Source organism: Andrena cerasifolii, chromosome 4, assembly GCF_050908995.1.
Source record: "Andrena cerasifolii isolate SP2316 chromosome 4, iyAndCera1_principal, whole genome shotgun sequence".
Taxonomy (NCBI): Eukaryota; Metazoa; Arthropoda; class Insecta; order Hymenoptera; family Andrenidae; genus Andrena; species Andrena cerasifolii.
This window is the reverse complement of record NC_135121.1, coordinates 16,899,304-16,911,309: the sequence shown is the minus strand read 5'-3', so window position 1 is coordinate 16,911,309 and position 12,006 is coordinate 16,899,304. Positions and strand designations below refer to the sequence as shown.

Here is a 12,006-nt window from a genome sequence, read left to right as displayed (position 1 = left end):
GGGACTTCGTTGTAGGGACCACGGAAAACCCAAAAAAAGAAAACTGAATTTTTTTAACTTTTAACATCTTAATTCGTACACTATGCTATCAGTCCTGTTCTTAAGAAGTTCGTTAAACATGATGCATAGAAAGTTCGATCTTTAATATGGTATTAATACGAAAATGTGTATCAATTAAGCAAGACACATTTATTACGTACTATTTAATTATACTAAATTGCATTTAACGATTCCTGCATTTTAATATTGCACCATTAAAAAGAGCATCGTTTAGAAAATTTTTAAAGCGGACCTAGAAACCAGGTTGCGCCTGGGGCCCCGAAATGCTTGGCCCGCCACTGCATAAAGGTGATCCCGGTTATCTTTAAACAGATTTACTCGATGAAAGTTTAATCGATGGATAAATATAGCGTTTCCTTTTCATTTCAGACGCAATTTACTCTGTATTATCTATTTTGTATCCTTACTCGAAACTTTAAATGTCTTGTGCAAGAGGGATAACTGTTCGTTATGTATAAACAACGATAAAGTGTTGCAACTGAAATGACGCGTTCTTAATAATTCCCGTGATTTTGCAATTTTGTAAAAATTTGTATTCGTCTCATTGTCATTTGTATTTTGCTCGCTTCCAATGGACCAATCAGAGTGGCGTCTTATATCGATGAAGTTTGGCGCGAAATATGTTTGATCGCTGGTGCAACGTCCAGGAAAGCAATTTACGAATTGTAATTCATATTTCCTTCGATCCCACAGAATACCTAATTCTTGATGAAGATTCTAGAACAATATCAAGAACTCATCGAGCGCGATCCGGCCGAAATTTCCTATTTCTGGAAAATCGCCCAAAGTGTTCTTTATTTGTTGTGTGCCCTCAGTGGATACATTTGCAGTATTTTATTCTACATAATATGGGTATAAGTAGCTACAATGCTGTTTCTTTTGATGTTCCGCCAGTGAATTCAATTGCGCTATTATAAAATTCTAAGGAACACGCTTTCGTCGGCAACTGTCCACTGTGGGCAAAATCAGTTCGGATAGTTGCGACGGAACTGGATTCCCATGACCATGTGAATGTAAGCTACGAGGACTGGTGGAAGCAAGTTATCACTGATTATGATTACACAGCTAAATGCGAAATATATTTTCTATCGTGCTTCTTGTCGTGCATATTCGGAGTCGTGGGTTTCGCTTTGTTTCTGATGTGTGGGAAAGGTGGACACGATAGGGCTATGCGAGTAATTTATAGTTCGGTTCATTAACCGGTAATGTAAACGCAAAGCCATGGATCTTATATCGATGCGCAGGTACGAAGCTCCGTGGAGAATAGTGCCTCCTGCTATCGTATCTAATTTCATATTCGCTACATTAACAACATATACGACTTTGACCGTGGAAGTGGGATACGAGGGATTCAGAAAGGGCATAAAAGACGTTTTTCTTGAACTACGCGATACGTACAAACTACCCGATACAAGGTGCGAGTACCGAGCGGCTGTATTTTCTAACTATCGTTCTGATAAAAGTCTGCTTACAGCGAATGTGAAATCATACAGATGTACGTGAAGATGTACAACTTCCACGACCATAATGTCTGCAGTTTATTCTCCTGGCTGCAGGTGCTATTTCGTAAACATTTCTGTCGAATGCTTCTGTAACAAGATGGATTACTAAATTGCGCATTAAACGCGTCACAGGCCTTTTCGGGGATCATGATGTGGAGTTGGATATCGGGCCTCGTGATAGCAACGCTGAGAGTAGTAGTAGTCAATGACTTCAGAATTTATAAAGTAACCATCTACGACATTCCGCAAAAGCATACTCCGGACAATAATAACGCGGGTACAGTGGAAGAGAGCAATCAGAACAGAGAGAAGGAGAAAGAGTTGTAAGTATTGTTATTACAGAGCAACAGAGAAAAAGAGTTTCGTAAAACGAAATATGTAAAATAGAAGTTTGTTGTAAGAATATTTTATTACAAATGTAACAAGTATGATTGTGAATGTATATTAATATCAATGTGCGAGCTATTGCTAATGTTAAGCACGATCATCGTAGAGCCATTAAAGTAATTCTCACCTCACCGAATATGTTGAAATCTGAATAATGCAAATTCTGTTTATTTATAATCAATATAAGTATAACTCGAATGTATAAATCAGTATACTCTGCATTATTAGCATCTTGCAATAAAAGCTTTGAAGAAAACAGACATCGTCAACATGATTCTCATAGGTTTTGCAACGTCATGGTTAATATATTCCCTGTAACTTACTTTGCTAATAGTTAATATACTCCCTGTAACTTACTTTGCTAGTAAAAGATTTCTTATACAGTATAATATCTTTATCTCGGTCAGCCTAATATAATATTCTGTGAATTTCCTATGATCGTGATACTAGAATTATAGTCATCTTACAAATTTGAATCCTTTAAGTACTTCTCTGGATTGATACCATTGATAAGGAGCATTCATAACGTTCCCGTTCGATTTATCTACAAACTGAACGTCTGTATCTTTGTCGCTGCTGGCCCTGGACACTTCGTTGTACACTTTAACTAGTTTTATACAATTGCAGCTCATTTGGATTTTATCGTTATGGCGTAACTTGATCACAAAAGTGTTGGAAGCCTTTACGGCGGGCATGTATTGTGGCTTGGGTAGAAAGAACTCTGACACAGTATTGCTATCGCTTTTTTGTATTAGTACAAAAGTGTTGGTAGGATTCAACGGCGCGATTATCGCGTCCTGAAACTCTGAACATTCTAACATTGACCTACAAAAATTTATCTTGTAATATTTTGGATTACATAAGAATCATTGCGTAGGAATTATTTATACTAACCTCATTAAGCTTAACATAGGTTTCCTAGAGATATGTTCGCACTCGAAGTGTTCTCGACTGCTAAGAATGTCGGATGGAAACTCCAATCTAATATGCAGCTTTGGCGTTATTATGGTGGCGCCTATGAGTATAGCGATCTCTTTGACTTTACAGTCTGCGAGATGGAACTGCGAGTTTAAATGCTCCGATGTACTTTTCACAGAGCTCAATAACGACTTTATGGTAGACGCATTCCTGTCGGTTGGTTTCACATTCGCTTGCAGTTGGGTCAACGACTCGTACGTAAATGGGATCTGTTGCTTTTGGTATAGAATATATTTCAAAAGTTCGGTCCCGAGTTTCACGCAAGTGTTGCTCGTCAAAGGTTCGTCCAATGGCACGTTAATATTCATTTTAACTGATCTCTTCGAGGACGCTTGTAAACAAACCGACTCATAACCTAAATGTTTCGTCGAACTGTTTTATTACGAGTATACAGATAGATAGTCATTTGTGAAAAGAAGACGTCACGCTATATTCCTAGCACTATTAAAACTAATATTATTTACAGATTTTAATTCAAACTCTTCCTATCCGCGATTGTCCGGGATCATGAAAGCCCTCCGCATATGACGCGCTAAATAACATAATGCTGCCAACTTTTACAGCGTGACGCCTTGGGCTTTAGCCCCGAATTTCCTTTCACGAAGTTACTTAACCTGATCGAAGATCACACGATGCAAAAACATTGTTCCAACACTGACCCGTTTCACACAGGTAGCTTCGCCACCACCTCCTCTACAATATTTCATGACTATGATCTAGGTGAGAACCAATAGCACGGCTCTGCCTCCCACCATATTCACGAAACCTTGTAGAGGGGATGTTGGCAAAGCAGTTGCGACCTGCGTGAAATTAGCTCAAATGCATCGTGCATCGGGTAGTGGGAACGTTTCTCGAGTAATTAGCGAAAATGGCGGAAGTAAAGTCACGTCGCGTCGCGCAAACAGAGGATTTATCAAACGTTGAGTTTGAAACCAGCGAAGATGTGGAGGTCATCCCGACATTCGATAATATGGGGCTTAGAGATGAGTTGCTGCGAGGAATTTACGCTTACGGTACTAGAGAATCCAATAATTCTTTATAGCACGTAAACATAACCTATGCACGTGTTTCCCGCTTGACACAATAACGGCTTCCCACATTAACGTACAGCCTGTAGTATAAGTAAATCTATGCGTTGCAGGTTTTGAGAAACCGTCAGCTATTCAGCAACGATCCATCAAACCGATAATGAAAGGACGCGACGTGATCGCGCAAGCCCAATCTGGTACAGGAAAGACGGCGACGTTCTCCATCGCCATATTACAGTCCCTAGACACACAAGTCAGAGAAACACAAGTATTGGTACTGTCTCCTACGAGAGAACTGGCGACGCAAATACAGAAAGTTATTCTAGCGTTAGGAGATTTCATGAACGTCCAGTGTCATGCCTGTATCGGGGGCACTAATCTCGGGGAGGATATCAGAAAGCTAGATTACGGACAGCACGTTGTATCTGGCACACCTGGCAGAGTATTTGGTAATTCAATTACTGAAGCTAATAACTAGGGCTGTAACGAATATTTGAATACCAGAGAATTCAAATAATTTATTTGAATATTCGAATACCAGAGAATTCGAATAATTTCTTTGAATATTCGAATACGAAATTATTCGTATTCGAATGTTCAAATAGTCGAATAATTACAGCTCTACTAGTAACGTAAGCGTAGGAAGAGAAGTAACGCTTCTATGGTGCTTTCAGACATGATAAAGAGGAGAGTTCTAAGAACCAGGGCTATAAAGATGTTGGTTCTCGACGAGTCAGATGAAATGTTAAATAAGGGTTTCAAGGAACAAATTTATGATGTATATAGATACCTGCCACCTGCGACGCAAGTTGTACTGGTGTCCGCAACATTGCCGCACGAGATTCTTGAAATGACGAGTAAATTTATGACGGATCCTGTTCGCATTCTCGTCAAGCGGTAAGTTCGACTCTATAGATTTAAAGATGCGTGGGACTTTATCTGTATTAATACGTTATTGCTTGCAGCGATGAATTGACGCTGGAAGGAATTAAGCAGTTCTTCGTAGCCGTCGAAAGGGAGGAATGGAAGTTTGATACGTTATGCGACTTGTACGATACGCTAACCATAACGCAAGCTGTGATCTTTTGTAATACCAAGCGTAAGGTGGACTGGTTGACTGAGAAAATGAGGGAAGCTAATTTCACAGTTTGTTCTATGCACGGCGATATGCCCCAAAAAGAAAGGGACAACATTATGAAAGAATTTAGATCTGGTCAAAGGTACGTTCTTCGATACGTATGATAATGTTCTAAGTTTTATTTCTGTATTTTTTACGCTTTCTTTCTGTTTACAGTCGTGTATTAATCACGACCGATGTTTGGGCGAGAGGGATAGACGTGCAGCAAGTGTCTCTTGTAATCAATTACGATCTTCCGAACAACCGTGAGTTATATATTCATAGAATAGGTCGTTCAGGACGATTCGGAAGGAAAGGTGTCTCTATCAATTTCGTTAAAACCGACGACATAAGGATCCTCCGTGACATTGAACAATATTATTCAACACAGATTGACGAGATGCCTATGAATGTAGCCGACTTAATATAATCTTAAGGTCCACAATTGTATTAAATCAGAATTTATGTAAAAAGAAAGTATTTTTATTCCATTTCATGGAATTGCATTTTCCATACTCTTTGTGGTTACCAGTAACGAAGGAGCTCTGAAAGTGACGTTATTCTCGCGATCAGAAGAATATGTCACATTCAAAGATTGTCAAACAAGTTTTACATGTACCTTTGTAGTTTCAAAAAGTACTACGATAGAATGTAACAGTAAAGATATAAAAAATGATCGATTTTGTAAAATGTAATTAACTTTTGACAGAGCTATAAGAATAATAAAAAACAGTCTCAAAAATAAACAGAAGTTGCTTTATATCTCATTATATTACGATTCCAAATACCGTAATTAATCAGACGTAATAACCGCGTTCGATATAATGTTTGTCATTAAATTACGTCTCATTGTTTCTACAATTACTTTTTCGTTCGAAAAAGCAGCAAAGATGAGAAAGTGATATATGCTTCTCAGCTGAGTTGAAATAATCAATAACTGGCTCTCTGATTTAGATGGCAGCAGAGCAGTGTTTTGACTTGGTGCCTTGCAAGCATTATTTGCAAATCGCACGGTGCAGTTCCACTTGTTTTATACAGAAAAGATTGCTTAATATTCAGAGCACTGATTAAATTCATGTCACTGCATAAAGTTACTCTTTATCAGTTTGTACAGTGATGAATATTACCTTGCACTCGGTGTCAGTATTTAATAATAAATGCACAGGCTATAAACAGAGCAACATGTGTTTTCATAAAATTAGACGTTTTAGTGGTAAATTTTGGGCCGATCACGGTGTTAAGCGAGCACTTGTCATCTAACATGTGGTTAGATAGAAATTAAGAAACATGGAGACGCAAGAGGAGTGTACAGTTCGAAGGGGACAGCCAGTTCGCCGCTATCAAAATGATTACAAGCCTGATGGACATATATCAGCCAGTAAGCAATAATATTTTCTACGAACATTTATTTACACGTACCTAGAGATAAGTTTCCACTACGATGCCCTTTTATTTAGCAATGATGGTAAATCAGCCGCAGTATCTGAATGTTGGGAGACCTACTATTCGCATAGCCGTGTACTCGACGACTGGAGTTTTCCTAACTATGGACATCGAACAGAATTCCACTGCGCAGCAAGTTCTCACGCTGATACAATCCGAAGGGGAGCTTGGACTATCTAGAGCCCCGTCGCTCACTGGACAAACAGTGTTCGCTTTGTGGCTGTGTTCTCCAAGGCTAGAAGTTCAGCTGCGCCCAAGCCACAAGCCTATAGAGTTAGCAGCGAAGTGGAATCGCTTAGTGAGAAAGTACAGTTCTCGAGCTGAGGAGACTGACGAAGAACCTTTGCTGTGTCTTCGAAGGAACGTGTTTCTTTCTAGATCAGACGAGGAGCAAATAAAAGAGGCTAAAGTATTGGAATTACTGTACGCAGAAGCTAGGAATAACGTGTTGCAAGGTGAGAAGCATTATCGAACCTTCGGTTAATCTGTATCGCCTTTCAGCTAGTACTTTAACGCGTGTTTATAGGTCGTTATCCATGCGAAGGTCAAGCTCGATACGCTAGTTTGGGAGCATTGCAAGCACGCATCGAACTCGGGCCATACAATCCCCAGAGCCACACGCTAGCATTTTTCAGGAGACATCGTGGTCGATTTTTACCACATCACTACACGTCCCCCAGTTTATTGCTGGGACTAGGTCTCGGGTTAGGATTGGTAGGGGGGAAAGGAGCACCAGAGGCACGCCTCCTCGAACAGTACAAACGAATACCTAATCATACAGGGACTAACACGAACCCGAGGAAGCTGATCAGAAAGTACCTAGAGTTTTGCTGGAGTTTACCATGCTACGGCGCAGCCTTCTTCCAAGGCCAAATCGAGCGTCCTGTGAGGGGTTTGGCATCGTGGATCACGAACCGCGATATGCATGTCCTTATAGCTATCAATTCATCGGGAGTTTACGTCGTCGACGACATGCAATGCGTAAGGGATCTGACTTCCTACGGTGACTTAATTGTTACTCTGCACGGTGCACTATAAATGACTTTTGCGCAGAGCTTATTGTTGGGATTGAGGTACTCAGAGCTCAGCTGGGAAATGGCGAAGCCTTCTGACGAGGGTAATCTAGACTGTCTGCCTTGTCTATTCCTACAGTTCCCTGTACGAGAGAATGGAGCGCGCGTTTACAAAATTCTACAAGTATTCTCGAGACAAGTATGGTTCGCATCTGATCGAGCACCGGCAACGCTGTAACCGGGGACTGAAATTGCGAACTACTTTATTCCCAGGCAATAATGATGGACACGTTAATTTCTGGGTTCGCGGAGGAGCATCGTCGCCGCGGAGCCAACGGCGACGTTGCCAACATCGATCGTCTGACTGATCACTCGTTAGGATCCACCACCGGAAGCTTCACCAATAAACTCAGCAAATTCACATTGGCCACTTTCGACGACGAAGGTAGTATCACGGAATGCACAACCGTCTCCTTAGGAATCCAAGAAATATTTATTCGAGATTAATTACAGGTCGGTGTATCGGACAAATGGGCTCTTGGTCTTTTCAATAGATCGATCTTTTTATCACCCATTACCTTCAATTCTGATTTTCTCGAAGCGCGATGAGATACGGGTTCCGCTCCAAGTGATTCACCAGCATCTTGAACCGTACGGGAACTAAACTCCTGTGACGCTCTAGTCTGGTCTCATAAGTCTGCAGCATAAAGTTGATCCTATCCATTTCCTCTAATATCTTCTCTTCTTCATCCCGGGTCATGCCCACGCTCTACACAAAGTGTCCGCGTTTGAATACCACTTTGTACAAGCGTACGCGCAATAAAATGAATTTTACAGAGAAAGGATACATCGAACCTGCGTCAACAGTGTCTGCTTCTTCGCCAGCTCTTGCGAGTACTCGTCGTATTTCCGCAGAAGTTTGTTCGCTCTGGCCACAAGCACTTGCTTGTAATCATCCAAGCACTCCTGCCGCACTATATACGCGTAGCCCTTGGATATATCGGGTGGATGGCCAATGCGCGCCAAATACGGTTTCAAATAGTCCGCCTGTTCCGTCAGATCCCTTTGACTCAGCACACGCGTTCGCTCGCTCTGCGTTTCACAAGATCGGGACCATTAATTCACGAACTCGATCGATAAATCTGTGGTTGTTACTGTCTTACCGTCAGTAGCTTGGTCAGGGACTCTGAAGTTCTATGCGTATCGTATGAAGATATTAACAGCTTCGGCGATAAATATTCTCCATCCCTTGTTATCAGAAAACCGGCCAGTTCCGCTTCAGTGTCTCTAACGATAGTTACCGATCGATCCTCCTCCTTCAGTTGCTCATCTAGCTCGTACAGCAACTCGAGAGCAACGTCCGGCTCGTCCGAAGGCTGTAATAATAGTAAAAAGATGAGAAAGAATTATAGATATCCTTACTTATCGAAAATGGGTAAAGGATACTCGCACTGTATCCATGTGTCATCGAGGTATTCAGAACCAGTCGGTCTCCCCTTTCCGCTAACGTTGGCTTCACGTACATCCTGGTAGCTCTGGAATACTCTCCTGGACCGTAATGATACGTCAGACGTATTTCGTTCTCTCCAACAGCGAACTCACGGATCGCTATGTTCTTACTGGCTCTCACTCTTTCGTCCCTGTTGAACTTCTCAGTGATTTTCTGGAAGCCAAGCGTCACGGTCACCCTCGCTCGGTAAGCATCACGTGCGATATCGGATTCTACGTTACCCAGATGTAACGGAAGTGTATGTCGTGCGACACGCGGATGCTCCTTTCAAGGGAAAACTCGACGTGCCTGTTTTCAACAGCGATCGAAACCAGCCTCGTCATCGTATTGTTAAAAGACACAGAGTCGTTCAATGGTAAATCCATCGCTTACCGATAGTACAGGAAGTCGTCGCGATCGACGAAGTGCTGCGTCAAGAAGTGCGGATGCAGCTCGAGTCGCGACAGCCCGTCGGTACGGGCGACGTGGTAGAAATCTATAATTCGCTCGCTAAACACCGTATTGTCGTCGTTCGAGAAATACCGATGCTCTGCAAGCATTATCTATTAACGTAAATGTAAAAAGCTTTGTAGCCGATCGTACCTTTGCATCGATCCTGTCGGCCCCTCTCGTAGTAATCCACGATCAAATCCTCGCTCAAATGCTTCCTGCATTCCACAAGGCAATCCGATCTGTTAGCATAAGTCTCGTACACTTTAATAATAGTGGTGTAATCGTAATCATCGTAAACAGTGATGCTCTGTACCAAACCATCCGTTTGAACATACGGCGCATAAATTTCGACTTTGGTTTTCTTATAAAATAGCGTCTTCGTACCATTGAGATATCGTTTCTCGAAATCTGTAACACGGCATGAGAATGTATCGGCGGGGTAAAAAATGTTCTATCCGTGAGAAGATTGCACAAACCTTGATCGCTAATGTTTATTTGGTCTACATACGAGCAAGGCATGTCTAAATGCTTCTCTTGCTGTATAGCGGAGTCCTCGTCCATCTCCTCTCCTGCTCCTCTCATTGTCCACGGTTCTCCGGGAAGCAAGTGCTCCCATAGTTCGACTTTCGTTAAATCCCATGAGATGTTTGCGCAGGAGCTTAAGGGCGGTTGCATGTTCACCCAATAATTCTGATCGTTCCATATACTCTCCACGCCCAGGTACAGTTGTTCGGCGTTATCGTCCGTCGGTGTGTAAGGCACACCAGTCGAGGGTTCGATAAAAAGTGGCCCAGAAATCTCATGGTCCCTTAGCCCTCCTAACTCCGGCAAAATCGCTACCCAAGCATGTATTCTGTGCCCCCAATATTCGTCCGTCGGAGTTTGCTCCAATTCCTGGATTCAGACATTCTTTTCAGGCAAGGACTATAGCGAACGCCAGACTGCGTAAAGTAAATGTGGAATATAATTACTTCGATTAATTTCTGCTCTTCTTCTTCCCGCCTTCGTAACTTCTCCTGCGCCTTCTTTTGCTCCTCCTGCTCCAGTTCTGCCAGAAACTGACTGGTATATTCCGTGGGCGGTTTCAGTTTGTACTTGGAAATCACTGGTTGTACCGGCGGAGGAGGTGGCGGTTTCGATTGCGACAAAAGTGGATAGGGTATTCTTCTCAAATCGCACAAAGTTTGCTCCTTGGACGCGTAGCCGCTTACCACGAACGCATTGTACCCTTGCCCCAGTAGCAAGCTCGTCAGAAAAGTGGCGCATTCGAAGCAGTCACCTCTTTGGAACGTTTGCATCCACGTCGGCGAACGCAGCTGTTTTGGCTGTGAACAGAATCGAAATAGTAAATGTAATAATTCCATATCGATCGAGCTGATCGCGTCTACCAACGGAATTGACGTTATCATAAGAAGACCTCGTGCGTATTGTGATCGACAGTCGGTAAAGAAGGAACTGCAAAGAAAAAGAGATTATACCGACGACTTCCCTCCCAATTTACCGGCGAAATCTGCTTCACCGGCAGCGAATAAATTATGAAGGGGCCTCCCTGTACCGTTAGCTTCCCGTGAAAACGCAGAAGTAATAATAATAACAATACCAGAGTAAATACGTCGCACACACAGCCGCTAATCGTCCGCACGGGCCGAGTACACATCGAAGCACGCCGGCGAGCACGTGGCAGCCCATGCGTATTCTCGGTCCCTGACCTACGTCACCGTATTATGATCTACGCGTAGAATTTACTGCATCGTGCCGCGGGAATCGTCGACCGTCATAGAAAGAGAAAGACACGTCGCACCCAAACAAAACGAAAGGGGAACAGTGGAGCATGAAAACAAGCGCACGGACGCACATCAATCCGGCGATCCATGAACCCGCGCGACATTTCTCTCCGGCACGTTGGTCCGCGAAAAGAATCGCGGTACCGCGGTATTTGAGGATCCTCTCGTTTCTGGGGAAAATTTCTAGGTGATTGGAAGTGGCCGAAGGGAAGGGAGGGGGGGGGGCGCCTCGCCCTTTAGCGTCTTGGAACGGGGTGGAGGAGGCAGGCAGTCTTTTTTGCGAGACCGCGTAGCCTGGGCCAGGGTAGGGCGGAGATGGTCAGTGGGTGGTGCGGCTATCCCTCGACCCCTTCACCCACTTCCGCCCCCTCTGTCCACCCGACCTAACCTCACCCTATCCTCTGACCCCTCCTCCTCCCTCCTGTGCCCACCGTCGCCCCTCGGTCCCGCTTCCTCGACCATTGGCGTTGCCCCCCGCCGCACCTCTCTCCCGCGTACCGCCCGTCCTCCTCCCCCTCCCACGGTCCCTCGCCTAGCCCCCGCGCGTCACCCTCGTTCCGCGCGACCCCTTCGACCAGCACCCACGTGGGACGCAAGACGAGGGTGTGAGGTAGCAGACTACGCGGAGATACCGCCGCCGCGGCAGCTGCGCTCAGTGTCTCTCAACCATGAACTTAAGGTAAATGTACCAATAACTAGCCGTTTAAGGAAACGGTGGCAAAATATTGTGTATAAAATTATCAATTTAAATG

The 12,006-nt window shown here is 43.5% G+C and overlaps 5 protein-coding genes across 7 annotated transcripts in view; 3 read left to right on the top strand and 2 right to left on the bottom strand.

Annotated features, from left to right (window-relative positions):
• The first annotated feature begins 1,254 nt into the window (after positions 1 to 1,254).
• On the top strand, positions 1,255 to 1,940 carry LOC143367950 (uncharacterized). The gene is made up of 3 exons (XM_076810225.1): positions 1,255 to 1,475; positions 1,535 to 1,616; positions 1,695 to 1,940. Exons 1-3 carry the CDS (start codon positions 1,282 to 1,284, stop codon positions 1,887 to 1,889), a joined length of 471 nt encoding a protein of 156 aa, XP_076666340.1. The 5' UTR covers positions 1,255 to 1,281; the 3' UTR covers positions 1,890 to 1,940.
• Positions 1,941 to 1,952: 12 nt separating this feature from the next.
• LOC143367947 (MAD2L1-binding protein) lies at positions 1,953 to 3,457 on the bottom strand. Its single transcript, XM_076810222.1, has 2 exons — positions 2,844 to 3,457; positions 1,953 to 2,774 (listed from the first exon to the last, which is right to left on the bottom strand). Exons 1-2 carry the CDS (start codon positions 3,233 to 3,235, stop codon positions 2,408 to 2,410), a joined length of 759 nt encoding a protein of 252 aa, XP_076666337.1. The 5' UTR covers positions 3,236 to 3,457; the 3' UTR covers positions 1,953 to 2,407.
• Positions 3,458 to 3,765: 308 nt separating this feature from the next.
• On the top strand, positions 3,766 to 5,549 carry LOC143367943 (eukaryotic initiation factor 4A-III). The gene is made up of 5 exons (XM_076810216.1): positions 3,766 to 3,940; positions 4,069 to 4,404; positions 4,630 to 4,852; positions 4,921 to 5,175; positions 5,250 to 5,549. The coding sequence occupies exons 1-5, from the start codon at positions 3,796 to 3,798 to the stop codon at positions 5,500 to 5,502; spliced, it is 1,212 nt and encodes a 403-aa protein (XP_076666331.1). The 5' UTR covers positions 3,766 to 3,795; the 3' UTR covers positions 5,503 to 5,549.
• Positions 5,550 to 6,312: 763 nt separating this feature from the next.
• Bili (FERM domain-containing protein 8 Bili) lies at positions 6,313 to 8,180 on the top strand. The gene is made up of 6 exons (XM_076810214.1): positions 6,313 to 6,450; positions 6,530 to 6,970; positions 7,042 to 7,496; positions 7,569 to 7,727; positions 7,802 to 7,973; positions 8,042 to 8,180. The coding sequence occupies exons 1-6, from the start codon at positions 6,360 to 6,362 to the stop codon at positions 8,080 to 8,082; spliced, it is 1,359 nt and encodes a 452-aa protein (XP_076666329.1). The 5' UTR covers positions 6,313 to 6,359; the 3' UTR covers positions 8,083 to 8,180.
• Positions 8,000 to 12,006, bottom strand: part of LOC143367938 (dynein regulatory complex subunit 7-like) — a 180,116-nt gene continuing 176,109 nt past the window's right edge. For all 3 annotated transcript variants that reach the window (XM_076810208.1, XM_076810211.1, XM_076810210.1), the window contains 9 exons: positions 10,442 to 10,795; positions 9,947 to 10,364; positions 9,621 to 9,878; positions 9,411 to 9,567; positions 9,260 to 9,326; positions 8,979 to 9,191; positions 8,692 to 8,904; positions 8,384 to 8,620; positions 8,000 to 8,297 (listed from right to left, as the gene is read on the bottom strand). In XM_076810208.1, coding sequence (XP_076666323.1) covers positions 8,109 to 8,297; positions 8,384 to 8,620; positions 8,692 to 8,904; positions 8,979 to 9,191; positions 9,260 to 9,326; positions 9,411 to 9,567; positions 9,621 to 9,878; positions 9,947 to 10,364; positions 10,442 to 10,795 — 2,106 coding nt within the window. In that variant the 3' untranslated portion in view covers positions 8,000 to 8,108. The remainder of the gene's footprint in view (positions 8,298 to 8,383; positions 8,621 to 8,691; positions 8,905 to 8,978; positions 9,192 to 9,259; positions 9,327 to 9,410; positions 9,568 to 9,620; positions 9,879 to 9,946; positions 10,365 to 10,441; positions 10,796 to 12,006) is intronic.

Bases quoted from the DNA above. Each gene is read 5' to 3' on its own strand.
- LOC143367950 (XM_076810225.1), top strand. From the start codon at position 1,282: ATGGATCTTATATCGATGCGCAGGTACGAAGCTCCGTGGAGAATAGTG. The intron at 1,476-1,534 runs GTGCGAGTACCG...GTCTGCTTACAG, and splicing joins TACAAACTACCCGATACAAG to CGAATGTGAAATCATACAGA. The intron at 1,617-1,694 runs GTGCTATTTCGT...AACGCGTCACAG, and splicing joins GTTTATTCTCCTGGCTGCAG to GCCTTTTCGGGGATCATGAT.
- LOC143367947 (XM_076810222.1), bottom strand. From the start codon at position 3,235: ATGAATATTAACGTGCCATTGGACGAACCTTTGACGAGCAACACTTGC. The intron at 2,775-2,843 runs GTTAGTATAAAT...AAATTTTTGTAG, and splicing joins CCTATGTTAAGCTTAATGAG to GTCAATGTTAGAATGTTCAG.
- LOC143367943 (XM_076810216.1), top strand. From the start codon at position 3,796: ATGGCGGAAGTAAAGTCACGTCGCGTCGCGCAAACAGAGGATTTATCA. The intron at 4,405-4,629 runs GTAATTCAATTA...TGGTGCTTTCAG, and splicing joins CACACCTGGCAGAGTATTTG to ACATGATAAAGAGGAGAGTT. The intron at 5,176-5,249 runs GTACGTTCTTCG...TTCTGTTTACAG, and splicing joins GAATTTAGATCTGGTCAAAG to TCGTGTATTAATCACGACCG.
- Bili (XM_076810214.1), top strand. From the start codon at position 6,360: ATGGAGACGCAAGAGGAGTGTACAGTTCGAAGGGGACAGCCAGTTCGC. The intron at 6,451-6,529 runs GTAAGCAATAAT...CCTTTTATTTAG, and splicing joins TGATGGACATATATCAGCCA to CAATGATGGTAAATCAGCCG. The intron at 6,971-7,041 runs GTGAGAAGCATT...GCGTGTTTATAG, and splicing joins TAGGAATAACGTGTTGCAAG to GTCGTTATCCATGCGAAGGT.